Genomic DNA, 15,182 nt, shown 5'->3' with positions numbered 1-15,182 from the left:
TGGAGACCCGGGATCGAATCCCACGTCGGGCTCCCGGTGCATGGAGCCTGCTTCTCCCTCTGCCTATGTCTCTGCCCCTCTCTCTCTATCATAAAAAAAAAAAAAAAAGTCACAGGCAGGAACCTAAAGCCAAACATTGGGTCTAGAAATCTCCATTTTCAATTCATTCCCCAGGTGTTGTTTTTAAAATCATACTCTTACAGCCTTTAATGTATGAAATCTGAATTCCGTCAGTGATACATATAACCTAAGAAGTTGATCTAGGTGTATGTATGTGCATATATATATATATACACATACACACACCTTGGGTCAAAGTTGTGGCTAAATTCACTTTTAAATTCAAGGTTCCAAGCTGCTGGGTCAGTTCTCGGAAACATGGACAGCTTTTTCTCCCGATGAGAGAACAAGGACCTGTGCTAATTCCATCATAGTATTAATCACATTAGATTTTAATTACGTTTGTCACTCTCCCACTAGATTGGGGGCCCCTTGAGAACAGATGGGCATGTTCACTTTACTCAGTTTGTGAAATAATATACGTTTCTATTCAAATTGTATCCACAATTATTAGCCTCCAAATATTCTTTAATCTGACTTAAAATCCTCAGATACAAAGAAACATACTCAAGTTTTTGATGTAGCTTGTGCTAAATCATTTTTAAAATTTGTAGCTGAGGGGCGTCTGGGTAGCTCAGTCTGAGTGTCTGCCTACAGCTCGGGTGATCTTGGCATCCTGGATCAAGCCCCACATCGGGCTCCCTGCTCAGCAGTCTGCTTCTTTCCTCCCACCCCTGCTCCTGCTTTCTCTCTCTCCCCCTACTGAGGCATTTTATTATAAAAAGTTGGTGCCTCTTTACATATACTCCTAAGAACTTAAAATTCACCATATATTCGTTTCTTTTGTTTCACCTTTTAGAAAATCTTCAGCTTCATTCATTCTGGCTGCTATCTACAGAGATCCTCCCATCTGGGTGATTTTAAAAGCGTCATGCATAGATGGGCAGCTCTTCTTTCACCTTTAGGGGCTTATGCCTGTGTTAATGCTTCTTCCCGTTTAGTCATTTTGGGTTCTAAGTCACCTCTGCAGTAGCCACCATTGAAGGCAGATTTTGGTAGACTTTGAAAAGCTTGTTTTGTCTGAGGCTCCACATGCTTCATGGCTTGTAGAAGATGTAAGGACCTGCAAATCCTACAGCACCAGAGGGCAGTCCAACCACTACCACGGTACTGGCCATGGCTCTGGCTTGGCATCCCAGCCTGGAGGCTGCAGCCACCAGCTCCACACCTCTAAGGCAAAGTGACAAGGCCACCACCTGGCAGACAGGTGCCGCCCAGACATAGGTTCTCCTTCCTCACCCCACCCTCCAGTTGCTCTGTATTTGGTCTGTAGCTTTAGGGGATTGTCAAAGCCAGTTTTTCTCAGCTTTCGGCATTTCACAAGCCAGTGAAATTATAAAAAGAATCTCCTGGACTCATGTTGATTTGTCAATTTACAAACCGCAAAGCATAATGAAAAGAAATGGCTCTTTTCTTTCACCTTTGCCGTTTCATAAAATGTGACACCCATCTAGCCATCTGTCCATGGTCTTTCCTGTCCAGTTTGCTCAGAAAGGTGCAGAGGTCATCACGGGTTAGTACCTGGGAGCCCCAAGGGGCCCTGAGCAGGACCCTAGGTTGAGCGAGGGATCCAAGAGACAAGGCTTATCAGAGAAAAACATGATCTTACGTTCCTTTATTATATATATTATATATGTAAATGTTTTATGTACAATAATTGGTTCTATCAAATAATCATACCAAGGCCTTCTACTGGTAATCTTCCTCAAGATAGATTCAGGTGAGATTAGGTATTTGCGCACTTTGTGGATTAACCACACTTGAGACTTCGTGATTGATTTCAGTTTTGAGGCCATGCACACAATTCAAAATATACACAAACTGGATTAAGGCGATAAAGTGGGCTGAAAGAAAGCACAGGACTTGGAACGAATAAACTGTATTTTGCTTGCATTGGAGCCACCACGTGACCAGCAAATGCTTTGTGCGTCTCAGAGCTGTTTTACTGTAGTGTGAGGGGCTTCTGAACGCCTACAGTGATCGCGTGGCGGGTGTCAGACACTGCTGGACACTTCATTGAGCGCTCATTTCTCTGCTTCTTCTTTCTTAGGTTCTTGTTTCAGTTTGTAATCAGCCAGGGCAGCCTTGATTGCATCTTCGGCCAGCACTGGAAGGAACACAAGGAAAGACAGCCTAAGTGTGTAGACTGTACACAGAAGGTCTGGGATCGCATCTTTAAAAGCCGGAGGGCAGCGGTGCTGGGCAGGGCTGGAGGCCAGGGGCAAGCCAGGAGAGCCAGCCATCTGTTTCCTAAGCCTGATTACTCTTGCCTGGTGGCTTCGGAGAAAGGCTGGTGTTTAAAATACCTGGGATTCAAGACTGGTCCCTTGGTCTCCTGGAATCCCCCTCTGTCCTATCACACTGGGGCGTTCTTTCCTTGCTGGGATAGTGTGAGGACTTAATAAAGCTTCTGACGTATCGGAGGGCCACCAGAGATGTTAGTTCTCATCTGCTCACATGAAGTCAGGACTAAGTGTAGTGGATGCTGGTGAGTGAGCTGGTGTAACTTAGGCCATGCCCCACTGTTGATAGGAGGATCTGCCATATAACTCTCTAGCGATCCCAAGTTTGAAAACTTTGGCTTTGGAGTCAATATTAAAAATGAGGCTTTGGGGGGGGGGGTGTCAGAAATTAAGAATGTTGGAATGACAAGAGAGAGCAAGCAAGTGGCAGAGAGCAGTAGCTGACGGTTGCAGTACCCAAGAAGGCCAAATGAAATGGCTGGGGGTTTTCTGAAAATGTTTACAAGCTATGCCTTGGCTCCTGGGTGCTTCAAATTCCAGTTCAGGTGGAAAGAACTCGAGTCTCAGCAGACTTCCTGATGACTGTTTTAGCATGTCCCTGCCCCAGCACTCAGTTCCCCTATGAGTCTTATGCTGGCAAGAGGCCTGGCTCAATGCTGGTTTTTGACTAATTTGGTCAGTAAACCTCCATGAGTAAGTAAGGCTACTGTTTCTCATTCCCTCCTTCCCCTAGAAGGTTGAAAGAAGATGAGAAAGCTTTAGATTTAAGACAGAGACTGAACTGCAAAGCCAAGTGTAAGTCTTTAGGCATCTGGGCTTTCTCTCACAACAGTGTACAGGGGGCTGTTGCACAACTGGGCTTAGTCATCCCGTACACACAGATGCAGACCGGACACAGTAACATGTTACATGTTACATGCACCAGACAGGATTATGGCAGAAGCTGAATTTTCTCCTTCATTGGTTCTAACTTGATTCCAATGGAGTGGGAATAGCACAGATTCTGGAATCAAAGACTGGGGCTTAGGGCCTCGCTTTCCCACTTAAAAGCCATGTAACTGAGGCACTTTAAGCTGAGCCCTGCTTCCCTGTCTGTAAGAAGGAAAGGTAATGACACTATCTGTGGACTAGAGAACGTTTCTGAGTCTTAGAAGTGATGCCATAAGCATGGCATGATGCCCAGTACACACTCCTTCCTGTAAGACTCTCTTGAGATGGCTGTGAGACCTGGGGACTTAAACCATTCCAAAGGTTATGAACTCCACAACCAAAACGGGCTCGCCATTACTTTGTCACAAATGCCAGCTGATGCCATGACAAAATTACTCCCAACTGTGCAAGCTTGTCGGCATTTTGGAGCAGAGACTTACTGGAGCAGTGCAGTTTCACGGGGGGAAGGCAGAGCTCCTTGGCGATGTCTGTGTTCTTGATGGTCAAGGCTTCCTCCACCTGAGAGGCGTATGTGAGAGTTAACAGTTTTAGCAATGCTCTAGCTTGAGGAACAAGCAATAAAAATGGAAGACCAGGGGATCCCTGGGTGGCGCAGTGGTTTAGCGCCTGCCTTTGGCCCAGGGCACGATCCTGGAGACCCGGGATTGAATCCCATGTCGGGCTCCCAGTGCATGGAGCCTGCTTCTCCCTCTGCCTATGTCTCTGCCCTCCCCCCCACCCCGTGTGACTATCATAAATTAAAAAAAAAAAAAAAAAAAAAAAAAAAAAGGAAGGCCAAAGAGGCCATCAGGACAGGGTGGTGGGGGATGATTTCCATTTACCAACCCCAAAGGATATTCACTGTGTATCAAGGCTAGCTACAGCCAGGACTCTCCAGTATGGAATATACACACCCTACTGCTTGACTGGGGTAAGCAGGGCCGGCAAAGACCCTTTTCTACAAGCCAGCCAGTGAGACATCTCTTAGAAGTCTGCTTGAGGCCAGTGATAGGAGTCTTTTTGTTTTAGCGCAGTGATTTCCTATTCTGGTTTTGTGAATATCAGCTTCACTGATGTCTTATACCAAATGTTTAAAATAAATCCCTTCAACTAGAAGTTTGAATGGTGTTAGGGGGCTCAGAGAGATGGCAAATAGGCCAGTGGCACTCCAGCACTTGGCAGTGGCACAGACCAGTCTTGTGATCATCTTCTATCTAAGACAATCTATGCCTTCAAAACAGACTGAAAAGGATGCTTGGGTTTGCTTGAGTGCCCAAGGGCATGAGGCAGGCCCATGGGGAATGGAGCCCTGCTGCCTTAAGGAAAGCCAGATTTGCCCACCTGCTCCCCAGTTTCTCAGTTCTGCTGACTTCAAGGATAATTCTGCTTTACGTTCTGTTCTGGGTAACTCAGATAGGAGGACCTCAAGGTCAAAGAAAGGCTCTCTTCCTTCACTTTCTGATTACAACTCAAAGGCCAGATCCTGGGAGCAAAGGTACCTTGTCTCACTTCCCCTTTCCGAGGACAGTTCTTAACAAATTACTTCAAAGCCACCTCCTCCAGAACAGGTCAGGTCTATGCTTGCCAAAGGAGCTTGCCAGCCAGAAGGCCCTGAGCCACAGGAAGCAGGCAGCACATGACCTGGCATACTGCATTGCAGTAGAGCTGCCCAGCTCCCCAAGCACACACCTCCATGACTCAGCTCCCTGAACTTGTCCCTCGGGGCTGCAAAGATAAGCAGCCCCATAGTTTGGCTTTTCTGAGAGGTTTTAATGACTGGATTTTAGAAGCTCTAGCTCTTCAGTGGATTTGGGACCTTCTACCTCTGCAGCTGCTGGGAAAGAGGCTTTGGCAGAGAAAACAAAAAAGGCATTCCAGCCTCTCTCATTTCCGTCAGAGGGCCTGCTGACCAAACACCTGATTTGATCACTTTGCCCCTAATCTTTGCTGTTTTTAATTCTTTAATCTCTCTTTTAGCACAGGCTTGTCCATTATTTCATGAATCATTATAAGCCACCTGCAATCCTTCCTGAAACATGATAGAAGGTAATAAATAAGAATACCAACGACAATACAACCTCTCTCACCTTTAGACTCCTAAGAAATAATAATCAACAACCTCGGAGAAAGCCACAGATTTCTTTATAGTTTTTGTTGTTGTTGTTGTTGTTAGAGGTAGAAGTGAAGATTTTTTTCTATTTAACTAAAAACAAAACAAAACAGGTGTGCCTGGGTGGTTTAGTCAGTTAAATGTCTGACCCTTGATTTTGGCTCAAGTCACGATCTAAGGGTTATGAGACTGAGGCCTGCCTCAGTCTCTGTGCTGGGTGTGGAGCCTGCTTAATACCCTCTCTCTTCCTCTGCCCCTCTCAGAAGTAAACAAAATACCACCAAAACCCCCAAACAAATGATCAACAAAAACCCCCTCAAAACAAAAAACACTTAACAAAATTATCCATAATCCCCAAAGTGGAGAATTTAATCAAAGCTCAAGTAGGAGAAATTAAAAACAAACAAACAAAAAAAAAACCTTAGAATATTTTATAAACAAAAACAAAAACCTGCTGCCCTCCCGCCCCCCCATAACTAGACCCTCCCTTAACTCAGAGGCAGGTTTGTTGAGAATATGATTTAATTCTGTCCATCTACAAGCAACCTTACCGTCTTGCCTTTTACCCATTCAGTGGCTAAAGAGCTGGAGGCAATTGCAGACCCACAGCCAAATGTTTTAAACCTGGCATCCACAATCTTCCCCTTTTCATCCACTTGAATCTAGAAAAAAGACAGGTGTTAAGCAGTGGTTCCTGATGCCGCCTCATAGATCCTGCATTTACGGGGGTTCACTGGGGGCTCTCCTCAAGGGCTTTGATCTTGCTTTCCACACCTTAAGTTTTGACATTAATTACTGAATTTGCTTCGTCAAAAGGGCTCAGTGATGAAGAATCAAATGTAGGAACGATCAGCAAAATGATACAGGCCTAATCTGGTAAAGATAAGATAAAAAATATGCCCCTACCCACTTTTTTGTTTTGCAACCCTAGTCTGCTTTTTGGCTATGAAGTTCTGCTCCTGGCTACTCATTCAATCTGCATCTTTACACACTGGGGGGAGTCTGCAATAACCGTCTCTGGTGAGTGCTTTTTAGTTTGGCATGAAATGACATCTAGTGGTTCCCTCCTGCCTTCTGTTTTCCAAGGCAGGCATGAAGACCTCCAGCAAGCTGTCCCCTCACCATGATGAAGATGTGGACAAAGGTACAGGTTTACTCAAAGTGCCAGTTACTATCTTTGTGTTGTTTCCACTTTGGGGGGGGGGGGGGAAGCTTGATATGTGGTATTTCCTGTGTCACTGGGGACTGCTAACTGAATGGTTGTGGTTTTCCTTTCACCAGTAAAATTCACAAAACTTTCTTCTTAGCTGGAGTTGGAATTTAAGCTGATAGAGTAGAAAAGTGACACCTAAAGGGTCAGCACAGTGTGCAGGAAAGGAGAACTAAGATTTAGTCCCTACCCTAATAATCAATAACATTGATCCATCCCACCATCTCACAGGAATCCAGACAGAGACCAAATGGAAAGCTGTGCTTGCAAATGCTTTGTAAACAACGAAGCACTGTGTGAGCAAAGGGATTGCTGTCATTACCACTAAAGATGAAAACCAGTGGTACCTGCAATTTCATTACGTCACCACATGCTGGAGCCCCCACCAATCCAGTTCCAACATTTTTTGATGTCTTGTCAAGGGACCCCACATTTCTAGGATTTTCATAATGATCAACAACCTGCAATGAGAAGGTTAAGAGAAATGTCCCATCCCTCTTTTTTTTTTTTAATATATTTTTAAAATTTTTATTTATTTATGACAGTCACAGAGAGAGAGGCAGAGACATAGGCAGATGGAGAAGCAGGCTCCATGCACCGGGAGCCCGACGTAGGATTCGATCCCGGGTCTCCAGGATTGCACCCTGGGCCAAAGGCAGGCGCCAAACCGCTGCGCCACCCAGGGATCCCCCCATCCTTTTTTTACTGGTCTCCCCAACTTGATGGTAAGCTCCTTGAAGTCAGCAAGCTGAACCTGTCAGGCAGTCCCTAAATAGCAAATGTCACCTGGGGAGGAAGGCTTACGCTCCTGTCAATGAGACTTTATCTTTTTCGTACCTCTTCTCCCAACTACCTTCAGAGATAGGAGTTCCTGGAGAAAAAAATCGGCAAAAATCATGCCTTAACTCCACAGGGTTTTTAGTCACAAATAATTACCTGATCTTTACCGCCTAAGTCACCAGATTTGGGATCCAACAGCATGTCTGGTATTTCGAAATAAATCCATGCTCAAAGGATAGCCATCGTAATTTTTAAAAAATAAGTACGGTCCAGCAATCAAAGGGCTTCCCAGAAGCCTCAAGGAGAATGTTACCCGAGGAACAGTGCTATGGAAGGTGTCTGTTATGCTAAAACGAGACCGGTCCTCCCGCGGCGCTTCAGGGCCGGGCCCTCCCTGCGGAGGGTGGAGCAGCGCGCCCTGCTGGCTGCGAGGCTCCTGGCGCACGTGCGTGGGGCGCGCGTCTTGTCAACAAAACACACCCCTCGGTAGGGGAGGGGCGAAGGCCCGCGGACAGGCGCGGCACGCGAGAGGCGTTGGGGGAACCTCGGGGCTTGTCTCCTAGTTGGCCCTAAGAGTCCCGATCTGCCCGTGTCTCTTCCCACCTGACCACGGATTTCGACTCCAACGCAAGGACCTGTAAGATAGGGCCTCGTCCGGACTCGGCCTCACGCTGGTCCACCGCGTTCCTTAGTCGTTTCCCGAGGGGGAACGTTTCGGGTCTAGGGGACTCGACGCCCTCGGAAGGCAAAAGGGCTGCGAGCCACGCACCTGCCTCTACTCCCCGACGCCACCCCCCCCCCCAATTACGCCTGCTGGTTACGCATCTTACTCCCCTGGGAGCCGACGCCTCCTACGACAGTAGCCGCACCATAAATGACTCCCACGTGCTGGGCACCCTGCCGAGGACCGAACGACTATCCCGTTGAGGGGAATGCGCCCTGAGTCCCCATTTTACCAACGGGGAAAACAGGTCCGACGCAGGGCACGGGCTTGCCCGAGGCCATCCGGGTGGCAGCGATCCCCGCTGAAGCCGAAGCCGAAGCCGAAGCCCGCGCCGGTGCGCGTCGCCGGCGGGTCCCAGGGGGTCGTCCTTCCGGGGGCGCCGCCCACCGGCCGCGGCGCGGGCAGTCGCGGCGCAGCGAGGGAAACCTCGTCCGGTCCGAGTCTCGCGAGAGGGAGGCCCGCACCCCGGCCGCAGTAGGAGGCTCCCGCGGCCGCGCCTCCTCGGGCCGGGCCTCCGCGGAGCGCCGGCGTACCCGGGTGCCCTCGGCGGTCCTCGCCCTCCCGCCCCACTGCCATCGCGGGCCTCGCGCATCCCCTCAGCCGCCCCTACCTTCTTGTGATAGAGCCGGGCCGGAGCCGACAGTTCCCGGGCAGGCAGGCGCGGGCTCCGGAGCAGCAAGGCCGACGCCGCCCGCCTCAGACGGCCAGCTCCAGCCGCCGCCATCTTCCGGGCTTGCGCCTGCGCAGGCCGAGTGCGAGACGGAGGGGAGGAGCGCGCCCGCGAGTCGGCTCCGGCTGGGAGCGCGCACCCTTTTACGTCACCGCGACTTCGCGCCTGCGTCCTCGCGCTCGGTGCACGTGTCCGCCTCTGGCCGCGTCTGGACCACGCCCCCCCGGGGTGGGCGGGACGCCGAACTGAAAGCCTGAAGTTGGAGGGCTTGTGAGTGCAGCGTTGTCGGCCGGGGTGGGGTGGCGGCGTCCTCCGGCGGCCGTGGGGGCCCAGGTTTGTGTTCACGGAGCCCAATCGCCAGAATCCGGCGCGGTGGATCAACCAGTCTACTTTTCTTGACCTCACGTGCAGCTTGGGAAGTTGAGGGTCAGACCGGTTTAGTACCTTGTCCAAGGTTGCCCAGACAGACTCCGTTGGGATTCAAAGAAGGGCAGTCCTGGGTTAAAAAATCCTGATTCTGCACCTTCTCCACTGCGTGGCCCTAGGCTTATGACATCATCTCTTTAAGCTTAGATCCCCGCTTTTGTACTAATTCAAGGACAATTCATGCATTGAGCAAGTACGACTTGAGTACCTACCTGCCGTGTGTCCAGGCGCTGTACTAGGCTTCGGGGATGCAAGAAAAAGAAAAACACATGAGTTCCCGACATAATGAACCTTACTAACGAGGGAGAAATGCAACAAGTAAACAGTATTTTCCTACCTCAAAAATGGAGCTTAACTGAGGAAACGAACACGCCATACCCTGATTTTTTAAAAAAGTATATATGTATATGCCTGCATCTATTTCTCTTCTCATAAGGCAGCAAACTGACCTACTCGTGTGACAATGCCTGGAAATGAAGGGTTTCCAAAGAAACGCTTAGTCGTGAAATTTATTAATACCGGTTTGCAGAATAGGATCCTATAAAACCAGAAACCTCACACGTGTATTTAATGCTTACTTAGGCACCAGGTATTACATAAAGGGGAGGAATCTCTTTGGGAAACGGGTTTTCTCGTGAGTGGTGTGATCGATCCTTCCCTGAAGACTTGGAGGTTTTTTTTCCCTCGTTTGAGGCTCAGATGCTGGGGACGCTGAACCAAGCTCCAGGTCGGGTTAGGCGGGAAGACCGGCGTTTATTCCGAGATTCCTTTTGACCTTCTCAAGATGGCGCCAAATCGTTGACTTCAATCATCGCCCCGTGACTTCCTCTACGGCCCCCACTTCCGGTGCAAAGACCCAACTTCTGCCCGAGGTTGCAACGGAACACATGCCGTGTTGGGGAGCTTTTTCTCTGCGAGCACTTTTACACCTGTGTCAAAGCAACACGAAATTCCATGCACTCTGAGGTTTTCCCGTCACTCGAGGTTCACGGTTTCCCTTTCGGTGGCCGGGAGAGCGGAATTTTGGTCAGGCGCCCGCCACGGGCAGCTTCTACTTCGGCGGGTCTTCGGCGGCCGCGAGAAGACCCGGGAGTCCCTGGAAGCGCAAGATGGCGACGGCGGCCGCAGCTTCGGCTTCCGAAGCGGAGCCTGAGCCGAAGGCCGGGCCCACGGCGGAGGGCGAGGAGGACGACGTTAAGACGGCTAGGACGAGGAGGAAGGTTTTGTCGCGGGCCGTGGCCGCTGCGGCATACAAGGCCGTGGGGCCGGGGTGGGACCAGCAGGAGGAGGGCGTGAGTGAGAGCGATGGGGACGAGGAGTACGCCATGGCTTCCTCGGCGGAGAGCTCCCCCGGGGAGTACGAATGGGAGTACGACGAGGAGGAGGAGAAGAACCAGCTGGAGATCGAGCGGCTGGAGGAGCAGGTGCGTCCGGGGCCGGGGCCGGGCGGCGGCCGGCTCCTTCCCTCCGGTTCCCAGGCCCCCGCCCTACCCCTCGGTCGGTCCCCGGCGGGAATAAAGCCGCTATTAATCACCGCGGCTCCCGTCGTTGGAGCCCTTAATGCTTGCCGCGTGCTCTGCAAGCGTTGTCTCGTTGGGCCCGGGGGAGGAAGTAGAGTATGCCCCTTTCCGCGGGAGGAAGTTGAGGCTCGCCGTGGAGCGAGTTCTCTGGCCGAGGAGGCGAGCCGGGCCTTGAACTTTGAAGCGACTCCAGAGCTGCCGCTCGTCACCGCGCTGTCGAGCTGTGGTCAGCAGTAGCAGTAAAATTGTATTCGTGAGAGCGTGGCTTGTTTCGTTTCTTTTCAGTAGCAGTGCCCACGGTGATGACCACGATAATGGAAATGGGACGGCAGGGATTTCAGCTTCTGGGGGCTAAGGTCCCAGCTCTTCTGTGCTCGTGTGAGTGTAGGCACATTTCCTAAGTTCTCTGAGCCTCCGCTTTCCCCCATGGTCTCCTTGGGGAAATCAAGGCCCGGAGAGGAGGGAAGCCCTGCCTGGAGACCCCAGTAAGGGAGGGCAGAACCGGGCGGGCCTCAAACCTGGGTCTGCCGGCCCTGGGCATGCCCGCTCCCCCCGTCAATGGGGAGCATTTTTCCATCATGTGGTTGTCCTAACAGTAATGAATAGCCCAGTGCCTGGCACCTTGGTGACATGGTGTCTGATCTGTAACTCCTGTCTAATCCAAGGTCCCAGCAGGAAATAGGCGATACATTAAGATTAGGGTAATTTGAGAGAAGGTTAACATAGGGAATGTTGTGTTTATTAGAGTGTGGGCAGACAAATCAGGAGTGGAGGTGCAGTACCTCAGGGCTAGTGACAGCAGGGCTTTGTGTCCACCTTTCGACCTGAAGAGTTTAAGGGAGAAAACTGACCAGTTTTCCGAATGAGTTGTATGGAGAGGGCACCTGAGAGCAGGTGAGACCTTTAGTCAGGGAAGCCCCAGCTTCCCATCAGGGTTTGGGGTTGGGGAAAGGAATGCCGTGACCTCTCTTCCTCTCCAAACATCTGTTGGTGCCTTTTGCTGGGCAAACCCTGCTGGAGGCAAGAGAGCCGAGGCGCCACGGATGTGGTTCACACAGGAGGGCACAGGACAGGGAAGAGGGTGGGGAGTAGAATCGGAAGGGCAAACAAATCAAGCACATTCTCGTCTCAGCAATGAGGAAACAGGCTCGGAATGGATGATGAAATTGAATTGAATTGGTCGGGGTTTTCTGTGGACCAAAAGCCACACTGATGTGAAATCACTTAGTGATGTGAAGTTGTTAACCTATGTTGCTCATTTAACCTTGCTGGGTATGAGATTCCATATAATGTCCTTTTTGGCAGTGATACTTTTGGTGTGAAATAGTAATGATATGTTTTCTTTTTAAAGATTTTATTTATTCATGAGAGACACACAGAGAGGCAGAGACATAGGCAGAGGGAGAAGCAGGCTTCCCCACCAGGAGCCCAATGCAGGACTCTATCTAGGGTCGGCGCAGCAGGATCACACCCTGAGCCAAAGGCAGGCGCAGGTGTCCCTGATGATGATATCTATTGGCAGCACTTGTTTCATTTGTCATTATATTCGAATGTCAAAGGAACCCAGTTGGGGTAGGCAAGTGGTTACCTTTTCTACTTTTTAATAAGTACACCCGTGTTTGTTCAGTCTTTTATTCATTCAGAAAATGCAGTAATATAGGGTGCCAGGCTATGTCCCTGTCCTGATGGAAATTTGTGTCTCTGACTTCTAGCCTTGGGCTTTTCCACAAGCCATTAGCTCACTCTTCTGTGAGGCAGGGGAAATAGGATTAGCTGTTTGAGCGGAAGCGGAGGCTTGGAAGCAGAAAGATTAAGTCCTTGATGAGGATAACCAGCTAGCGAGAAAGGAGGATGAGTCAAAGCAGAGGGCTCCTGGTGTCCTGCAGTCACCTGCCCTATCTCAGGCCACAGAACGTGGAATGGAGCCCAGACGGAGACCACACAGGATGAGATCTGCCAAGTGATGTGAATTGAAGAGCTTCTGGCTCTGTCAAGCTCTGTCATGATGGGGTCTAGAGATTGATTTTTCCAGTTTTTCCAAACCTCCCTCACACCTCATCCTGATCCCAGAGCCTATAGTTCCTGCTGTAACGGCTCTTATGGGGAAGCGTAATGATGAAGAACTTCTAGACAGGCCTGCGAAAAACTCAACCTTGTCATATTTTGTGAATTCCAGTCCTCATCCTGAATGTATTTTGTGAAAGCTCGAAGTTAGTTGTGGTATCTGTCCATGTAACAAAAGCGAAGGTTTCCTGTTAGCTGTATTTGTGTCCTGAAACTAAAAATGGCGCCCCATGGTCCCTTATTCCAGCTCTCTGAGTCTGTGATGTCCTAGATGGTTAAGACAAGGGTTGGAACAGTGCCTCCCTCACTGGACTGTTGGGGAGCTTCAGGGAACCGCCACTTAGGAAGCTCCTGGCAAATTTGACATAGTAGGTGCTGTGCCAAGACCTGCTCTGTTCTTTCCCTGCCCTTCCCATGATGGCAGTGGTTGTTGTATCTTTTGGACCAGGCCTTTGGTTATTTCTCTACCAATATTCCAGGCCCAGGTTGTGCTGTGAGGGGGTCAGGAAATCAACACATCATTTTATGCATTGGCCAAGCCATTCTTTCTTTAAAATTTTACTTATTCATTCATGAGAGACACAGAGAGGGAGAGACATAGGCAGAGGAAGAAGCAGTCTCCCCGCAGGGAGCCTGATGCGGGAAGCAATCCCAGGACCCTGGGATCAAGGCTTGAGCCAAAGGCAGATGCTCAACCACTGAGCCACCCAGGTACCCCTCCTTCTTTCAATAATCCTTTTTTAATGATGTTCTGGGACCAGAATAGTATGTGTGCTTATTTGTTGGTGCTAAGCGAACTCTGTGGAAATGTCTTTTAAATGCATCTTCGTATGCATTTAATAAGATACTTTCAGAACATCTCTTCGTATATAGTGTCTTTATTATTTGGGCCTAAAAGTCAGAAACTTAGACCAAAAGCCATCCTGGTGGCAGTTTCTCTACTTCATTGACTTTTATACCTTTTTTCCTGACCTATGTGTGGTATTCATGTAAGGGGCACTTGTGTAGACATTAATCCCGCTAACTAGCAAGGACTGTTCACCCTGCTTCATGCTCCAAAACCCATTCAGATCCAAGTAAGTTGAGAGCAGTGGGTGACAGGGAGAGCCTTTGCCTCTTCTTTAACAAGGAAAGTACATTTTGGGCAAACTTCACTTCTTTATGTTACTTGAGTGCACACTTGGCAGTTGGTTTTGAAACGTGTGTCATGGCAGCCCACTTGAGAAGTGGGGGTTTATTCCGGCTCCTTCCTGGTACAAATACAGAAACTGAGAACTCGGGGAGATTACACTGCTGCTGCCTGCCCTAGTCCAGTCCTTCTTCAACCCATCATGTAATCTTGGGATGGGCTCAGCTTATTTTATATGTCATGAGCAGGAGAACATTGCTAAAAGTCTTAAGATTTAAAAAAAATATATATAGGTCAGACTCTTCTCTGTTATTGAGTATTGTCTTTTTTGCATGTAATTTGCATACAAAGCAGTTCACGTCTGTAAATTGTGAAATGTGACAATCAAACGAACACTGCTTACCCCACCGCTTGGTCTAAGAGTTAGAACTTCATCAGTGCTGTTGCACGTACTACGGGCTTTATCCCTACTCTATGGCCCTTCCTCCCCTCCTAAAACCTAGGTAACTATTTTCTTGAATCTGGTGTGCTTCCTTCTTTAAAACATGGATAGTTTTATCACCTATGTGTGTTACCTAGGTAACTATTTTCTTGAATCTGGTGTGCTTCCTTCTTTAAAACATGGATAGTTTTATCACCTATGTGTGTTGTCCCTAAGTAATACACTGCCCACTTTTGTTCACTTTTGAGCTTTTGAAAAGTGTATCATGCTGTATGTGTAATCTTTTGGGACTACTTTCCACTCAACAGTGTGTTCCTAGGATTTATCCATGTTGCTTGTAGCTGCAGTTTGTTCATTTTGACGACTTACATTTAGTACACCATTGGGTGGGTGTCCCACAGTTTATTAGTTCTTCTGACATTGCTCCGTTTTTGTTGTTTGTTTGGTTTTTTGGTCTCATTACCAACAAGCTACAAGGAATGTTGTTACTGTTGAAATGTTCAATAATAGAACATGTATAAGAATTTCTCCAGTCAGTGTTTTTGAATCAGTGTTCAAATGGGGGTCATGGTCATGGGTTGTGAATTCATTTTAATAGACGCAACCAGTGCCGCTCTGTCATGTGTTTTTTGTCTGTGTGGGTCTGTTTCTGGGAGTTCTCTTTTGTTCAGTTTGTCAATCCTGTGTCAGTTCCAAGATCTAACTCATTCTTACTAAGGCTTGCTACCTGGTGAAACAAATCCTCTGTGTATTTTATTGCAATAGCTAGTGTCTAGATTATTAAGTACCTTGTCAGAGTGTCAGTTGAATGAAG

The 15,182-nt window shown here is 48.9% G+C and overlaps 2 protein-coding genes and 1 pseudogene across 5 annotated transcripts in view; 1 reads left to right on the top strand and 2 right to left on the bottom strand.

Annotated features, from left to right (window-relative positions):
* Window positions 1-805: 805 nt before the first annotated feature.
* LOC112910512 (mitochondrial import inner membrane translocase subunit TIM14 pseudogene) lies at window positions 806-1,277 on the bottom strand (annotated as a pseudogene).
* Window positions 1,278-1,704: 427 nt separating this feature from the next.
* Window positions 1,705-8,860, bottom strand: ISCU (iron-sulfur cluster assembly enzyme). 3 transcript variants are annotated; one of them, XM_025986659.2, is made up of 5 exons: window positions 8,728-8,860; window positions 6,961-7,074; window positions 5,955-6,065; window positions 3,734-3,812; window positions 1,705-2,227 (listed from the first exon to the last, which is right to left on the bottom strand). In XM_025986659.2, the coding sequence occupies exons 1-5, from the start codon at window positions 8,839-8,841 to the stop codon at window positions 2,145-2,147; spliced, it is 501 nt and encodes a 166-aa protein (XP_025842444.1). In that variant the 5' UTR covers window positions 8,842-8,860; the 3' UTR covers window positions 1,705-2,144. The 3 variants fall into 3 exon arrangements, with proteins under 3 accessions (XP_025842444.1, XP_072579114.1, XP_025842442.2); XM_072723013.1 differs by lacking the exon at window positions 8,728-8,860 and adding an exon at window positions 8,263-8,713; XM_025986657.2 differs by lacking the exon at window positions 8,728-8,860 and adding an exon at window positions 8,350-8,713.
* A 585-nt stretch (window positions 8,861-9,445) lies between these two features.
* The window catches only part of SART3 (spliceosome associated factor 3, U4/U6 recycling protein), a 37,690-nt gene continuing 31,953 nt past the window's right edge, over window positions 9,446-15,182 (top strand). For both annotated transcript variants that reach the window (XM_025986656.2, XM_025986655.2), the window contains exon 1: window positions 9,446-10,637. In XM_025986656.2, coding sequence (XP_025842441.2) covers window positions 10,323-10,637 — 315 coding nt within the window. In that variant the 5' untranslated portion in view covers window positions 9,446-10,322. The remainder of the gene's footprint in view (window positions 10,638-15,182) is intronic.

This window comes from Vulpes vulpes, chromosome 10 (genome assembly GCF_048418805.1).
Source record: "Vulpes vulpes isolate BD-2025 chromosome 10, VulVul3, whole genome shotgun sequence".
In the NCBI taxonomy this organism is placed as follows: domain Eukaryota; kingdom Metazoa; phylum Chordata; class Mammalia; order Carnivora; family Canidae; genus Vulpes; species Vulpes vulpes.
This window is presented reverse-complemented; position numbering and strand designations above follow the sequence as displayed.